Raw genomic sequence first — 18,294 nt, 5'->3', positions numbered from 1 at the left:
GTGTTGTCGTCGATGTCGTCGTGTGGAGCGGCGATGAAATGGTTGCGTCGTCGTTAGTGGTCGTCGGCGGCGGAGGATCTTCGTCTGTTCGCCGTTGAGCAACCTCACCTCCAAAGGTTGCTGCCTTTAGTTTCCCCTGCGCGGGCTTGGGGACCTTCCGGGCATACTCTCATAGTTACGGCCTGGCGACGCAAAGCGGGCCCTGTACGGCGATGGAGATCTGAACCGACGGCTTGGTGGCGCAATCTCACCGCTACGCAGGTAGTTGTCAATTTCTTGTGGCCGTTCACCTGGGCGTGGTCGTGGAGCGTCGACTGCAAATCCGCGGAGACCGATTCGTCGGTACGGGCAGTGGCGTAGAATGTGGCCGGCCTCACCGCAGTGGAAGCATAATGGCCGGTTGTTTGCAGTCCTCCAGGCGTCGCACTTCCTGGGGTTTGGGGGTCGTTGGTAGGCTTGGCGGGCGGGGGCCAAGGGGCGGTTTTCAGTAACAGGACGGTAGCGGCGAGGGCTGGGAAAGTCATCACGTCGGGGCGGAGGGCGACGTAATGCACCAGCGTAGTTCATCGCTAATGCTTCTTGTGCTGGAACAGTCGCAGCCGTCGCTTCAGGAACGCCCAGCGCCTGCTGAACTTCTTCACGGACGACGTCCGCGAGCGTCGCCACCTGGGGTTGTTGCGATGATGGCTGCATTCGGCGGAGCTCCTCTCGCACGATCTCCCGGATGAGGTCCCGAAGGTTCTCTCCGCTTGCAGATGCGCTGGGGTAGCAGCATGAGTAGTCTGGTTGAAGTGGTCGCTCGTAGTGGCGCATCCGGGTGTCCAATGTCTTCTCAATGGTCGATGCTTCACTTTCAAATTCTTCCACAGTTTTCGGCGGGTTCCGGACAAGCCCCGCAAAAAGCGACTCTTTAACTCCTCGCATTAGGAATTTCACTGTCTCACATTCGGTCATGTTAGGGTCGGCGCGGCGAAACAGGCGTTTCATCTCCTCTACGTAGGCCAGGACGGGCTCGTTTGGTAGTTGAATTCTTGATTGGAGGAGGGCCTGAGCTCTTTCTTTTCTGACAGAACTTGTAAAGGCCATCAAGAACTGTGCTTTGAATATCTCCCAATCCTTGAAAGAAATCTCGTGATTTTCAAACCAAACTCGGGCATGTCCTTGAAGAACAAAGTAGACCTGCCTGAGTTTCGCAGCGTCGTTCCAACCGTTGAATTCTGCCACACGGTCGAAAAGGTCCATCCAGTCACCCGCATCTTCATCCGCTCGTCCATGGAAGCAGGGGGGCTCACGGGGTTGGACAAAAACAACCGGTGCTGTAGGCTGGGCCATTGTCAGCGTCGATGCCTTCCGAGATCGACTGGGGTCAAGTAGCAGTCCGTGTTCGGGTTGTAGGCCTTGAAGTCGGCGGCTGGCTCGGTGACCTGTAGGCTGGTCTTCCAGGGCGTCAGGAACACGGCTTGGGTCTTCGCTTGAAGGATCAAAGGCAGCACCTCCACCAGATGTCACGTAGTGGTGACGAGGTCGACAACACAAATGAGGGGTCGATGACTGCACTAAAGAAACTCTTTATTTGGGCTGACTTGCGCCCGCAAAAGAACTAAGCAACTCGGCGGCGGCGATAGAAACAAACGTGCTCGTCGATCGTCGAACAAAGAATGCTCGTCACACTCGGCAACGCTCAATTTAAAGGCTGCACAGAAGAATCTAGATAACGTCGCAAACAGCTACCAGCATGGGCTGGAACATTGTGGAAAGACAAGCGAGTGGCCGGAACCTTCGAGACAGATCTCGGTGCGTCTTGCGCTACAACAAAACTGATAAAGGTGTGACTCGCGACATCGAGCAGTAACAAACAAAGATTACGGAACTGATACGCGGTCCAGAATCAGAGTGATAAACCTGTATGCCGGCGGCTGTTAAAAAACAACAAATACTGTTTTGAAGGTTTCGCGGCAATATGCTTTTTTCTCTTATACGGCATAAGGAATTGTCCACTCGCTCCACAGACAGATGCGCACATTGCAGTACCAGCTCACTTTTTGTGTTCGTTTTTACCTATACTGTCACAACATTTGTATAGTTAGGCAGCCTGCATGGCAGAGCCTTTTAGCGTATTGCAAAAGAAAAAGAAATATTTAATGGAAAAGCGGTTCAGCCAAGCATGGACGCGCAGTCGTGTACTGAAATCATTCTTACTGTGCAGACTATGAGCCAGAAGCGAAGGGTCACACTTCCTGGTCCCGCTTTTCCCGACGAACAGGCGTGAGTATGCTGCAGATGCAAGCTATCTTCTGCAAAAAAAAGAACAATAGAACATTTTTTTTCTTTATTTATTGTTTGGTGTCCTCACTTCGTGACTCATTTTGCCCAGGTCAACTTTAAAGCGCACGAATAGAAACTGTCAGACATTTTTAGTGTAATTATTATAATAATAATTGATTCACAGGAATGAAAAGACGCACTATCTGTCACACTTGCTGTGGGGTCACCAGAACCGCGCCGTAAGAAGGGGGAGCAAGGTGGGAGTGAAAGTGGAGAGAGAGAAAGGGAAGAACGTAGAGGAGGGCTACGGAGTAATTTCAACCACCTGGGGATCTTAACGTGCGTTGACAACGGACAGCACTTCGTTTTGCCTCTATCGGAGCGCAGCCGCCGCGGTCGGGATCGAACCAGGGAACTCCGGCACAGTAGTAGGGCGTCTTACCACTGCACCACCGCGGCGGGACAGTGTAATGGACCCCTTGCAAAAATCGTTAAGTTGGCTTTCCCACGCTGCTTCTTTCCCCAAACATGGCGTCACTGGCCGCCAGAAAAACGCCGATATAGATCTGAAATCGCATGTTGCTTCTACACAGATGCATGTAGTGGTAATAGAGCAATTATGCGAATATGTTCTGATGCATAAATGATATGAATTATGGCCATAATATAATGTTTCAATACATTGCTGTTCCGCCATTAGAGGGGAATGCAGCATAGAGGTGAAGCTGACTTAACATTTAGTAAAGGGGTCTATTAGTATGGCCTTCTTTTAATTTCTTCTAATTGTGCATTTCGTTGAGGTATTCAAAAAATGTGGTACGTCTAAATTACAAGGTACCAATCATACACTGCCGCTGGACGCTCAACTCATATTGCCAAGAATTTTGCATTGCTTCGACAGACTTCTCAGTTATGGCACGGCTGCAGAATCAGTGCCGGATTGAACAATAAGATAGTTTTGCTTTCCGGTTTCCAAATGAGAAAAAAAAAGGGGGGGGGGGGGGGGGGGGTCGGAGGCAGTGACATCGAAAGATGAAGCTCCAATTGCACCCGGCGTTAAAATAAAACACTGCCCGCGTCGCCTCATCAAATACGCCTCTTCCGCATCAGCGCTTGTCTTCACTTCACCCCATAGCTTATCATTTTTATTACCACCGCTCTTTTATATTAGGGCACATGGGCTCAATCTCTCCCATTGGCTTATAAAATGAATGACAGCCTTCTCTTCGTTTTGGTATTTTATTAAACTAGTCATGTAAATACAGGCCTGCTACCCCAGTGCATGATGCACTGTCAGAGAGAAGCAGAGGAGGAATCGAACGTAACATGAACACACTTCCAATGCGTGATATATATATATATATATATATATATATATATATATATATATATATATATATATATATATATATATATATATATATATATATATATATATATATATATATATATATATATATATATATTGGTTTTCGGTTATTAAACTATACAAATATGCACTATTTGGCGATACTGTCATATGAACAAATTTACATCAATCAAATAACCGTCGTATTCAGTGCCATTAATTTGAGCAGGGTAAATAGATGAACCTTAGGTCACTCCTTGCGCATTTCGTTGAGCTCTCCTTTAGTTCGGTGAACTCACTGAGTTGGCTTGAGCGCACCGCACGTTGGAACACACTGGGGAGGCGGCTTCCCGACGTAGCGAAATTCCTCTGAGAATAGAACTTCTCTTTCATAAATATAGTTCGGATAGTGCCGCTCTTGTCGAGCCTGAATAAATGTTTGCGCACCTCCTGCGCAACGGTAATGGTGCGATGCACCGGAAGCGGAACATTTTATATTAGTGTGCCCTGAGAAAGCTGCTGAACTGATTGCTTCTTCATCTAGGTAAGAGCAGGGTGGGACAATATGTGTGTATAGCTGCGAGCTCAGATATATGCAACGTGCCCAATGTATCTGTCCGGAGTTCGTCGTGTCATTACACGAAGTAATGTTTGTTGTGCATGTACACAAGTAGCCGATTCACCTTATGGAAATGACACAGAAGCAGATGGGGTGCGCGTGCAGATTGCCGGCGAATATGTATGCTGAATACTCACGTTTCTTCACCATATGACACAACGACTTCAATATGGCACCTTATGGTACAATATGTTGTTGTTGGTAAACAATACATTTGGTGATTTTACCCCTCTCGTGATCGCAGTAAATGATGCCAGAAGCGTAACAAACAAGCAGCTTTTCTTGTATTCGCTCTGCAATTGAAGGCGATTTTCTGAGAGTCAGCTTGGCAGCTCGCACTATTTGAGTATTCTCAGCAAGTAAGCGTTCAACGTGGAACCATGAAGCTACATGACTTGTTAATAATATTGGTAAGCAGATACCGGCTTTATACGACTTAAAGAAGTTCAAAAAACCAACTCACATCCCGAGTACGTAAGATCAACCGCCTAAACATGTGCGTCTCCGCTGCTGTAATTTATGAATATTCCTTTAGTGCTTCTGGCATTCTAGGCACCTTCCGATCAATTTACTGCAGTTTAATTTGTAGCGTCTTCGCTTAGAACTACTTGTATTCTGGCTGTCCCAGCACGTTTCATGCGAGCCAAAATTAGCTCAGCTCGATTGAACTAAAGGTGGTAGACGAAAATCTCCCCTCAATTCACCCCACCCTTTTAGTTGCGCAGTCCCCACAATATCTTAAGTATTTGCTTCACAAAGTCGCAATGGTTCGTGAGGTGCTTTGTATGAGCAATTTTCATCCCATGTACCTCTCTGAGATGTGAAGCCTGCAGTGCTTCATTGCGCAGAGCAGTCGTCGACAATGTCTCTTCTAATCCCGAATGATAGCAGTTGCTGTTCATCAAAAGGGCGATGTCTTGTGGTAATTACTCCAAAACCCCCGAAAACTGCCTTTAAAATAAAGTGGTGTCTATCTGCTCGTGGTAGTCGCCTGTCTTGTTAACGTGAAATATGTCCAAGCAGCCGTTGACGAAGCCTGCCCCGCCGGGGTGGCGCAGGGGTTACGGTGCTCGACTACTGTGCCCAAGGAAGCGGGATCGAATCCCAGCCTCGGCGGCTGTGTTTCGATGGAGGCGAAACGGAGTGGCCTCCGTGTGCTGTGTAATGTCAGTGCACGTTAAAGAACCCAAGTGGTCGAAATTTCCGGAGTTCTCCACTACGGCGCTCTCATAGCCTGAGTCGCTTTGGGACATTAAACCCCACAAGCCGTTGACGAAGCCATCCTCGCTGCTGATGTGCGTCACGGTCAGATGCTGCCCCTTCCCTGACGGCTCTGCTGCCACGTCATTGGTCCTCGCTTGAATGCTTGGTGTTGAGAAAAAAAAAATCATGTCCGCCCTCAAGTCGACAGAGTGTGTCATCCAGTCAATCAAGTTTCGTGTATGCAGAAGGCCTTCATTTCCTTGCAAGGGTGAAGGAACAGGCTAGTTGGTAAATCATCTTGGAAAGCAAAACAGCGCACTTCAAAACACAGACGCAGCGTAGTGTTCTTTCCTTTCTGTATCTGTGTTTTGAAGTGCGCTGTTTTGCTTTCCAAGATTTCAGTTCCTGTGCGCAGTATCCTACGATGTCATGCAGCTGCATTTTCTGGCTTAGGACGGTGTAGCCCGTTAAATCAACAGCCGTTCCCGGCCCTCTCACTCCTGAAACCTATATAAAAGAGCGGTATTTGTAGAAATATGCGCCAGACGTCTTTACTCTTGGGATCGCATTGCGAAGGAAAACCCAGCGTACTAAAAACAGGAACGCACACTGCGTGAAGTCCTCGTACACTTCTTAGTGTCATCTCTTGCCTCCACCTTTCGGGGGACTTCATGAGGGCGTCGGAATGTTTATATCATTTCCCGTCGCTTTCTTTCCCCAATGACTAATCTCACACCAACACCAGGAAGATCCCTCAACACGGAGCACATTTGTTCATCTCCCTCTAGCGACCGTACGAATTTCAAGTTACCTCCTGTCGACACCTGAGGACACGCCCGAGCTGGTATTTCACAGCATTGTGACATGTGTTAGCACACAACAATGTCGAATCGCATTGCAAATTCGTTTCGTTGGCTCCCACGGCGGAAAAGGGATGCGACGATGCGTGGAACAAGCAAGTGGTCTCGTCGAAACCCGCAGGTGCTGAAATTGGCCGCCAACAATATAATTGCAACTTTAATTTTTCGTTATACCTGTTCAGTTCTTATGGAAAACAAAGTGTTAAACCAGGATAAATATTTCGGCGGGAAATCCCCGCACTTTTAGAAATCATTTGCGAGCGCGGACACAGTCGAATGAGACGCGCTACCAGCGGTACTCATTCTGCAAGGCAATCCACGGTGATATCGGTGATTAGTATACCCTGTTGGTTGCAGGGGGTCCTCTGAAGGTGTAATGACACGATGTTGTTTCTTTATATTTAATCCTTCTATAGCCATTCGTACGCAAAATATTTTGTATGGCCCAACGAGTATTTCAGCGACTTTGATCTAATTAGGACAGTGTTGAAGATCATGTGAATAAAGGACGAAAACAAACTAAAACGTCATTCACAGTAAACCACTGTGCAGCATGGAGGACACTGAAATTTATTCATTTCAGTAGGACCTACACACAACTTTGTAATGTAGTCAAATCACATGAGATAGCGGGGTTTGCTTAAGAACGAATACGAAAGCCAGTTGCCCTAAAGGCAAATGCCTTTAAGTTGAAGTAAGCCCAATTCTCGAGTTGGCATTCTCCTCATGAACGACTACATTTCCCTTGCGGCCTCATCCCGAGGAAAATGATTTCCAAAATAGAAATATTTTGATAGAAATATTGCTTGCCTCTCACAAGTGCACCTAAAGGGGTTTTGGCTTCGATGAAGGCTGTGTTATATTTTTTTCCACCGTTTTGTTGTCTTGTGTCCAGCATATTGGACACTGGGTCGAAAAGGGATAGATAATGCAAATTACCCAGTACTCACAATGATCATTAACCAAACGTCAAGGCTGTTCAAATTGTTTTGCATGAATTTGAGTCATATAACATTCCAATATTCCAAAGCGAACTACAAAACATAGGCGCAATGTATTTACCTCACTATGAACGGAATATCACATATAATGCTCACTCTTTACCTATCTGCAGAATCGAGACAACTGGTTTAAGATGAAGACGCAAGACGTGGGCTTCGAGTAACGCCATAGTTCAGGGCTGCTGATTAATTTAGAATAGTTGTGCTTGTTTGACGTGAGCAGATAATCGCACACTGCAGGGCCTTCTTGTATTGCTCCGCACCAGCTGGTATCGAATGAGACACCAGCTTGGCTGCCATGGCAGGTCTACGTTTATCGTGTCCACCTTGTGCAGTGTCCGATACGAACAGATTGGCCAGGGGCTGCTTCAGTTCACGCTGGACCTTTATCGACAGCTGCGCCTCTCGGGCCGGACGGGTAACATCCTCTTTTCGCCGTACGTGGTGGCCAGCACGCTGGAAGTGCTGCTGAACGCCGCCAGGGGTGCCACCGCGAAGCAGATCGCACAGGCGCTGCATCTGCAACCCGTTCGCGGCCACCACCGGCCGCGCACGGACGACTACTTTGCCAAACTGCACGCCCAATGTCGCTCCTGTCGAGGGTGAGAGCCGGTTGTCGTCCTGATCGTGTGCGGTAGTTTCATTAAAAACAGGTCAAAACGTCAGCTTTCTTACTGTTCTTGCCAATTAGCGTGGTGCCGTTCCCGTACTTAAATTGCTTCAATTTGAGCAAGCGCTGAAGAGTCGTCGTTTCATGCTACGCGTGAGCATTACAGGGATTTGCAGTAAAGGATTTCTCTACTACCGTCTTCAGTTCCCATCGACTGGAGAGGTTAGTTAAATAAGAGACAGGGAACTAAAGAAAGATGATAGAATTTGAAGATAAATACATCTTATTTAAGCGCAGTTTTTCAACAATCTTATGAAACAATTACCTTGACTTATACAGTGTGTTTCACATTATTTTAGCGAAAACGTCCTGCGATACTGCTTGGTGAAACCAACGGCACATATTGTCCCTCTGTATGCTGCTCCTCGGAGCTTATTTTATTTAAGTGTCACCTAATTGAATATTAACTAAATATTTGGGTAAAACATTTATTATGCAATCCAGGCCCAAGCAAGTTTCGTCAAGTTAAAAAGCAAGCATTCTGATTGTTTCTAACAATATTTGCTCTGAGTGTTTTTAAGCATTTATATGAAGCCACTCTAAATATCAAAAAGACGTGATTGCGTTAATGCGGAGACGTATTGTGGCAGCGTGTTTTTAATAAACGAGACATGTGCTCTCACCGGATCAGTGAACTGCTGACTCCAATTTTTTAAGAACATGCGTGAGCACATTCTGCATAAGCGTAAGCATTGGTGCCTTCTACCAGAGCACCTGAGCCCGCTGACAGCCAATTTACATGGAGAATTTTATAGGCTCATGATTGTGGACAGGGTTTGTGCGCGTGTGGAGGGTGTCCCACCGTCATTGTCGAGAATTTATTGATTGGTGAGTAACATAATGGTTGCATTAGGTAGAGCGTGAAAAAGATGTGTGTGTGTGTGTGTGTGTGTGTGTGTGTGTGTGTGTGTGTGTGTGTGTGTGTGTGTGTGTGTGTGTGTGTGTGTGTGTGTGTGTGTGTGTGTGTGTGTGTGTGTGTGTGTGTGTGTGTGTGTGTGTGTGTGTGTGTGTGTGTGTGTGTGTGTGTGTGTGTAAATTTCGTTGAATTTAAGTAGACAATCAATTAGTGCCAAAAAAGTGAATTCGACATTACATAGCCATAGACGTCAAAGTTGTGCTAAATAGGTTACGTTTAGGCAAAAACGTACAAATATTTTCAAAGCTTAAATGTCAGGCCTCGACATTGCGTTATATTATCGAAAAGAGACAGTCAAGACTAAAAGAAACAGAGTAGTAAAAAAGAATGAACAGTTAAATAAGAAAAAAACAACCAAAAGAGAGAAAAGAGGAAAGAGTAAAAGAGAGCCAAAAGAGAGAGTGCAGCAAAAAGAACAGGAAGCAAAATAATCTAGTGAGTGAAAAAGCAGCAAAGGAGTTCGCAGGAAAGGCTTTCGCCATACCGCACTTAAGAGAGATCTGAGTGTTCCAACAAATTTTTTTACGAGCTATCACCGAGAGAAACCAAAAATAGGAGGACAACAATGAGTCTATGCAGTTCTAGGCACCGTCTGTCTTCTATTGCACGATTATGTAGCACTTCGAATTGAGCCTTTGGTTTGCCATAAACTGTTGTACGATTTGCTCTTGTCAAGTAAAATGAGAACACTAAGAAAATTCATTTGAGTTGATGGTTACGTTTAGGTGGAACTAAAGTTTCAGTGTGCGGAAATAAAGGTATCAGTGAAGCGAAGAGCTGGTAACTCTGTGCTTGTCCATACCAGAGAAAAATCACCTTAAATAATTTTTAAATGTAGGTTGGACTTGTCAATAAAACGTTTCACTCCACGTGGTGCGTGAGGCTGTGGATAGTTTTCTGCCATTCCTGTGCCCATAACGGTGCCACTTGTAATATTCAAGTTCAAATTCGATGCTGTATTCTAAGACGGTATTATTCATTTACTATTCTGCAAGTATCATGATGCCGTTGGCTTTGGGAGCAATTATGCATCAGTATATGAAATTTATGGGTACAAGAAGGACTTCGTCTGGTAGTAGTAAATGGCTATTCCCAAGGGAAAGTGATTGTTATCATTTATAAAGAGCCGCAGCGTGAAAGGTTAGTCACGCGAGATACTTTGCAATAATTTGTGCAATAACGCTTATTACATAAATCATTGTGCTTCCTGGTTTGCCGGGTTTGACCCTTTTTGGAATCATGTAAAACCGCCTAGGACGGTGCTGTTTGCACAGTTTGGAAGAGATTTCTTTGTATAATATGGAGATCTAGAAGATATGAGGTATAGTTTGTAAATACTGCCCTTGAGGTTGCTTTGAAGCTGTTTTTAAAATATTGCTCAGTACGTTTTCGGATTCCTTCTTCTAGATAGTCATGTGAGTCTCAATTATGAATGCTTGCCCCTTTATAGGCTGGTTTAACGCCGACAACCATGCCTGTAGAGAAGTTCTGAACGTTGTCTCGTCTGACCTGACCCTCTTTTAAAAGTTCTAATTATGTCAATGGAGACCGCCGCAATCATTGTCAATGCTTTTCTCGTCCCTTGTTGGTATGTCGGTATTCTTCGGTATTCTCTTGGCTTGGCTTAGAAAAATATCGGACATAGTTCGCTTGTGAGCTCTTCAATGTTCTTTATATTTGAACATCTTTATATTTGCTCGTATAGGGATTAAATGTAAAACATCAGGGTACAACAATAGCTTTCTTTTATGAGCGAGTTTTTAACAAGTTAGTAATGTTGTAAAGATTTTGATAACTTTCTATTGTTGCTGTTCTTCTTTCCACTGCAAATAATATTTGTGGTGGAGGAATGCCGATTGGCTTATTGTGCACGTCTTGCCATGGTTTGCCTTTTTCTGATGTAACATTGTGTGCCCCGAAATGGCCCACATTGTCGAGGACGACAGCGTATGAATAGACCTTTCACCTAACGCAAAACTACTGACCATTACTAGCACCCACCGCCCGCGCATATTCGCACCATCCACAAACACGTGCATGGGTGTCTACAGGAACGTATTGTGCCCATCGCAAGATCTTTAAGGGAAATTTCATGCTCAGGGCACTCCACGGCATCTTTTGACGCATAAAGGGACCACAATCCTGCTATCGCACTGTCACATGTGATCTGAAATGAAGTGTCTCCCCATGCTCTGGATGTTAACTTGTATGCAGTGTCCCAACGTGCTCATACTTGAGGCGCTCCCTACGCACCTAGAGTGTGATGGACCAAAAGCGTGTTAAATCGCATCTGGTGACTTCAGTGTTTTTCACTGCTCCACTCAATCGTACGTGGTCTACGCGAATCAAAAGGTGTATCTGTTTCATATCTAAGTGGGTGTACTGTCCCATTCCACAGAGCATAGCCGACACATTAGAACTTTTGCTCTGCGGAATGTGCTTCCGCCCGGATCAGAGAACTCTGAAACAAAAAGCCAAAGTGTACATACCATTAAAGCAAGCACCAAGTTTTGCAACTGGGGCTTGCAAAATGTAGTTGCTGGATGAAGAAAATGATAAATTCATTGCAATGAAGTAGAAGGTGACCACGGATCCCCAGGGAGTCTCACAGTCCAGAAGTCGTCTGCGTGCTGCGTCCAACCAGGCCCTGTCTGTAAGTTTTAGCAAGTTATCGGTGGCTAGGCAGCATAGCCTTGCCCTGGGAGGCACGTCGAGGAGACCTGATGGGAAGGGGGATAGGAGCGCTACCATGAGGTGTTTAGATTCCCATAGGGAGTAGAGTAAGCCGGGGTATGATCTTTGGCATGCAGTAATGTGTGGTTAATGGAGGGAGCGAAGTTTGTGCTCAACAGGTAGACGATGAAAATCATGAAGTTAGATTGTTTCTGGACAATGCTTTGGGTCCACAAGAGGAAGTGGCCTGGAGGTAGGCGTGTCGTTCGACGTAAGGAGTAGTCGAACACATTGTTACGTGGAAGATTTACAGTCCCAAAGCTGTCCGCACAACTAACGTTGATGAGGGCACCGATTTCACAACACTCAGCGTCGTCGTCTTCTCCGAGTCTGTTGCACTGCTTCATCCTCATCACGAACAGCGAATACAGCTAAGTCACACTACCCCCCCCCCCCCCCCCCCCGAGGGAAAAGCACCGTCCCGGTGCGGTCCATGTTAGTGAAATAGAACGTTGATGATAGGGCTTTAGACGGGACACATGCCCTATTTCGGAGGTTGGAGCTGTGGACGGGGACTAGATTCAACTTCGTAGGTGACGTCGGTCACGGGGCGCAAAACACAGTAAGGACCAGCGTAACGGGACAAAAGTTTTTCACACAAGCCCACTCGACGGCACGGGAGCCACAGCAAAACGAGATATCCAGGAGTGTAGTGGACATAACGGTGGCGGCTGTCGTACCGGATCTTTTGAAAGTCTTGGGATGCAGAGAGCCTGGCATGAGCTATCCGGTGGGCATCATGAGCGCGGGTGACGGCATCACTGGTGTAAGTACTGGTGGCGTCTGCCGCGGGTAGAGAGGTGTCGAAAGGTAGTAACGGGTGTCGGCCAAATAATAAATAAAATGGGGAGTACCCTCACAGACATGGCCAGTATGTCTGTGAGGGTACGGTTTAGACGTTCCGTGAGGCCGTTGGTCTGGGGGTTATATGCGGTGGTGAATTTGTGGCGGATGGAACACGAACGGAGAATTTCGTCAACCACTCGCGACAAGAAACAGCGGCCACGGTCAGTTAGTAGTTCGCGAGGAGCACCATGATGAAGAATTACGTTTTCTAGAAGGTAGTCAGCGACGTCTGTGGCGCAGCTGGTCGGGATGGCTCGGGTAATAGCGTACCGAGTAGCGTAATCGGTGGCGACGGCGATCCATGTGTTCCCCGAGGTGGAAACTGGAAAGGGGCCAAGGAGGTCAACGCCTATACGGGAAAATGAGTCAGTTGGTATGGGTATCGGCTGCATATGACCTGAAGTCGAAATTGTGGGCTTCTTCCGACGCTGACACAGTTCACATGCGGCAATGTACTGCTGGACAGAGCGGTAGAGCCCCGGCCAGTAGAAACGTCGGCGCAGGCTGTCGTATGTGCGAGAGACATCCAAGCGGCCAGCCGTGGGAGCATCATGGAACTGTTCAAGGATGGTGGAACGCAGGTTTTGGGGAACAAGGTCTGTGCCATCTGGTCGCATATTACGTCAGTATAGGGTGTTCTCGTGGAGCACAAATAAGGCGAGAGATGGGTCAGGGCGGTCGGAGGTAAGACGGAGGATAATGGAATGCAGAGAAGGATCTAAGTGCTGTTCCTTGGCAATGTTGGTAAAGGTGGAGACAGACAAGACATATGAATCATCGTCAGAGTCTGTAGGACTAGGGGAGTCGACGGGATGACGTGACAAACAGTCTGCATCTTGGTGAAGCTGGCCGGACTTGTAGACGACGGAAAAGGTGTATTCTTGTAATCGCAGCGCCCAGCGGCCCAACGGCCAGTAGGATCTTTCGAGAGAGGAAAGCCAGCACAAGGTATGGTGGTCTGTTCTCACAGTGAAATGGCGGCCAAACAAATAAGGGTGGAATTTCGTAATAGCCCAGACAAGCGCCAGGCACTCTCGCTCTGTAATAGAATAATTTTGTTCGGGTGTTGAGAGAAGGCGGCTGGCATACGCAATCACCCTTGTACGGCCGTGTTGTCGCTGAGCGAGTATAGCTCCTATTCTATGGCCACTTGCGTCGGTAGGGAGTTCAGTATTGGCGGAAGGGTTGAAGTGGGCCAAGACTGGTGGAATAGTTAGAGCAACAATAAGTTCTGAGAAAGCTGAAACTTTTTCAGGCCCCCAATAGAATGTAACGTCTTTCGTGAGGAGTTGGGTGAGCGGACGAGCAAGGACTGCGAAGTTCGGGACGAATCGTCGGAAATAAGAACATAGGCCAATAAAGCTTCGGACATCGCTGGATGAACGCGGAGTGGGAAAATCTCTGACGGCACCTATCTTGTCAGGGTCAGGCTGAACACCGGAAGCATTAACCAAGTGACCAAGCACTTTGATTTCCCGATGGCCGAAACTGCATTTCTTTGAGTGGAGTTGAAGGCCGGCGCGGCGGAATAGCTCGAGAATGGTAGAAAGACGAGAGAGGTTGCTGTCAAAAGTGGACGAGAAAACAATGACGTCGTCTAAGTAACAAAGACAAGTCGTCCACTTGAAGCCGCGCAGCAATGAGTCCATCATCCCTTCGAAAGTTGCAGGGGCCTTACATAGGCCAAAAGGCATGACTTTGAATTGATAAAGGCCGTCAGGGGTGATGAACACTGTTTTTTCACGGTCTCTCTCGTCGACAGAAATCTGCCAGTAGCCGGAACGAAGGTCGATAGATGAAAAGTAGCTGGCTCCGTGCAAACTATCAAGCGCGTCGTCGATGCGCGGAAGAGGATATACATATATTTTGGTTATCTTATTCAAATGACGGTAGTCAACGCAGAATCTCCAACTGTTATCCTTCTTCTTGACCAACACGACAGGGGATCGAATAGATTCACTTCCACCAAGAGATGTTACGTGGAAGATTTACAGTCCCAAAGCTTCTTCATCCTCATCACGAACAGCGAATACAGCTAAGTAACAATATGTACATGAAGGTAATGAATTTATGCTATTCATCACCCCAATCGTAAAGTGACAACTCCGCCCTAACTGGAAGTAAATTTCACAGGGATATGCATGGTCGTGATCATTACCAAGAATTTCACTTGGTTAAGAGGTTCAGGTGCGTCATCTAGAATGCGAGCAGCAGACTTCAATAATGTACCGCGCAAACGTAATTCCTAAGCTGTTTGCGAATCAGTACCGGTGGTTTCGATATGGTGAGATAATGTCGTGCAAGTGTGGTCTGTCAGCGAGGGCGAACCCATAGATTCGTCTGCAAACGTCCGCGCCGCGAAGTCATACTACCAATGTAGTTGTTGGGTATTCGGCAGCTATTGCGGCCTCGCCTGATCTGAGTGTGCTTCTTGGGCGTCGTCCACTCACGTCGACCCTAGTTTAAAATAATTGTGTCTGTAAGCCCTCTGTCAAAGAGAGGCCTGCTTTATGTTCGGTGTTAATCTTTTAGGAAGTGGCTTAGTGTGGACGTTGCAAAAGTAATCGGGTGAGGACGCGTCATATACCATATTGGAACTGGTATTCGGAATGAGGGAACCCATGGGATATTTGATGATGGCCTGCCGGTGCTGAGCAGAGGTGTTTTTGCTGCATTAAACGCTGGTTATCTACGATTTTTTCAATGTGTGGGCGTAGGATGAGTTACATGGCTGTACGAATGGAATCACCGATCGGGCCATTGCAACAGGCTTCACAATTCGCATGAGCATTACGCTGTGAGAAAAGAAGGCATGCATGTTAATCTACTTCCGACCTTCAGTCGACTACGAAGGAGTAGGTTATATTTTTTGATGAGGATATAATTCCGTCTGGGATATAATTCCCAACACCCTGCGAACAAAATGCATCACGTGATTGATTTGCTATTTTAGTGTGTTGTGTACTTGGCTATAGTATAGCATTGCTCGTAGTATAGCTCAAGTACTCGAATTCCTTACAGTGGGAACAGGCGATCTCCCCACGATCACTGCAGTGTTGGCTGCAAGCTGGGATGGTTAGTGACTGAATTTCAAATCTTGGATTCCAAGAACTCTGTGGTTTGTGTAAAAAAGCACTATGTTGAGCACTAGCAATTCTGTGGATGTTCATTTTTGACAGCAGCTGAGAGCGTATGACGAATCATAATCATCGTTTGCTTCATCAAGCACGCACCAGTCATTTATACGTGATGTGAAACCATCATATATGGCGGCTTTTAAAACGATAGCTTTAAAAACACCGTTCGCCTCAAATTCGACTTCGCAGTTGGCGTTGTGAGCATATAAATCAGGAACATGACGCTGGCTGGAGGTAGCTGACAGCTGACATGGCCGCACACTCACTGGATGTGGGGTTGCCTGACGTTACATTTGTCAGGAACTGTCACCTCAGGCCTCCTTTTAAGGCGAAAGCCTTTAGTGACTCATATTGTCGTTCGCAGAAGGTTTCAAAAGTTGCGGCCACCCTAGGTCAAGGTGAGCCACCTTGCTCACCTTGACCTAGGTGAGCAAGGCGTAGGCCTTAATACACTTTCGTTACGTTAGAGGCGGTAGCTGGCAGCTGACATGGCCGAGCACGTAGGGATTCCTGACATTACGCTTGGCGGAGCTGCCCACTCGGGCCTCTCCTGTCATATAGGAGGGTGATATCAGAATCAGCCTACCAAGATCCTTGTATTCATGCTGTCCCCAGGCCACGCAGGCACGTTCATACGGCGTCGTTAAAGCGGGGCTTTATATGTTGGCTTGTAGCTTACGCTATCGCGTCATACCGATCCAGGTGTCCGTGCGGTGCCTTTCATTTGGCGCTTCCTGGAACGCCACAACTCACAGCCTACAAAAGCGGACACAGTAAAAGCAGGAATCATTGAAGTTTGAAACAAAGGCTTTCGCCTTATCGCACTTTAGTGGTCCAAAGTGCAACACACATTTATTCATATAGAGAAGGTGAAGTCAGAATAAGCCTTCCAGACTCTTGCATTCACGTTACCAGGCTACTCAGGCACGTTCATAGGCCTTGGTTAAAGCGAATCTTTATATGAGGGCTGGTAACCTACGCTATCTCGTCTCGATTACTACGCTATCTCGATTACTGTCTGTCACTGAATATTGCAATAGGGTTGCAGCTGATACCTCCGTCACCACCTCCAGCCGCTGAGCAGGAACTGTTACCATCACTCCTTTAAAAACCTTACCATTGGAGCTGCCCACGCACGGGTAAACGCGTTCACCACTTCGAGCAAATCTCAGCAGCCTCTTTAGTGCAGATGTACCAGATGAAGCGGAGCGCATATCTGACTCTCATTGTCTTTCACACAATTTGGTAGCTTCTTTTGGTGAAAAGACAGATAATGCGTTTCTGTCTAATGCAATTATAGAAAAACTGCAGTTGGAAAGCAGCCGAATTAAACGGCCCATTTCCACTCGCGTTCAGCGTTTACGTCGCTGTACCAGATGCCAATTCTTCGCTTTTATTTTAAGCTTCATTTTTAAACTACACAAGTATTTCGTGCTGCGGGCTTGATTATGCGATTTCAAGTATGTCTTAGCCGGAAAACCATCTGCCGCAAGAGGTCTGTTATCGGTGTCCCAGCTTCTCCAATGCCATGTGTCCTGCTTTCGAACAGCTTTTATTCCAACTGAATGCGCATGCTGCCAAAAGGCACTAATGTATCAGCACTTACCACAAGTGTAGTCTCACTGCTCTCACTGCAAAGTAAACAGAAGGGTTATTTATAACAAAATATATCTGCTTTGCATTTCTGTTTTGTTTGCTTTAGTTTTAATTGTGGGGTTTGACGTCCAAAGCGACTGAGGCTGATAGATGCCGTAATGAAGGGCTCTAGACCACTGCCCCGCCAAGGCAGGATGCTTTTATTTCTGTATCAAAGGCCCAGTGCCGCATACGCGGAATGTCTCATAAGCAATGATAAGCAGCCTTACCAGCTCACGAGTGACGGTTCGGTTCGCAGCGTGTCATCCCTGCGCCTACAATTGGACAACCTCATCCACCACGACCGGGAACTGAAGATCCGACGAGAGTTCCGGCGGCGTTCCGGGGCGCTTGCCGTTAGCTTGCGGGCGCATGACCTGGCTGGTGACCCGTCCCGTAGCATAGAGCGAATTGCGGAAGAAGTGCGCCAGGCAGTACCCCGACTGTCCACTCACGAGATCCTGCCAGAGGCGGCGACCGAGAAGGCAATGGGCGCAGTTTCCAGGTCGCTTCTCATGCTGAGCTTCCTGGATTTCGCCGGAGGCTGGCGAGTGCGATTCAGCCGGGCGCAAACTACAGATGCCCTATTCCACCTATCATCCGGAAAGACAAAGAAGGTCGGCAAATTGTTGACAGATTTGGTTCTTGCATGGATCGAGAGAGGATAGTCTGTATGGTGTCCTAGGCTTAGTTACCCGCGCAACCGGACACCACCCCCGTGTGTGGAAAAATGAAAAAAAAAAAATGTGTCCAGGTTCTTAAGCCATGCAGCTTGAGCACCACCAGCGTAGCCCTGAATCACGGCCAAATATCTCTCTACAGGTGACGGTAGCAAGTTTTCTCACGCAGGCTATAAGAATCTTCTTAATCTAGCGCACAGGGTAACTCATGCTCGTTTTATGTGGGCGCTTTCCTGAAATCTAGCCTTCCTTCAACACTAAATATTCAGCTGAAGATGGGCTGGAAGATATTACGCGTATGAAGAGGTGAATGTTTCGAGGGACAGTGAGCAGCATGCTCTGATTTGCGTCATAGCACACAGGCATTGTGCGAGTGCATTT

The 18,294-nt window shown here is 47.0% G+C and overlaps 1 protein-coding gene across 1 annotated transcript in view; it reads left to right on the top strand.

Moving 5' to 3' along the window:
- The first annotated feature begins 721 nt into the window (after positions 1-721).
- The window catches only part of LOC146199842 (iris-like), a 44,813-nt gene continuing 27,240 nt past the window's right edge, over positions 722-18,294 (top strand). The window contains exons 1-4 of the mRNA XM_084592817.1: positions 722-738; positions 2,227-2,265; positions 7,632-7,898; positions 17,493-17,850. Coding sequence (XP_084448943.1) covers positions 725-738; positions 2,227-2,265; positions 7,632-7,898; positions 17,493-17,850 — 678 coding nt within the window. The 5' untranslated portion in view covers positions 722-724. The remainder of the gene's footprint in view (positions 739-2,226; positions 2,266-7,631; positions 7,899-17,492; positions 17,851-18,294) is intronic.

This window comes from Amblyomma maculatum, chromosome 2, assembly GCF_055883805.1.
Source record: "Amblyomma maculatum isolate TAMU_Amacu chromosome 2, ASM5588380v1, whole genome shotgun sequence".
Lineage (NCBI taxonomy): Eukaryota > Metazoa > Arthropoda > Arachnida > Ixodida > Ixodidae > Amblyomma > Amblyomma maculatum.
The sequence above is the reverse complement of the archived record's forward strand: the minus strand, read 5'-3'. Positions and strand labels throughout refer to the sequence as shown.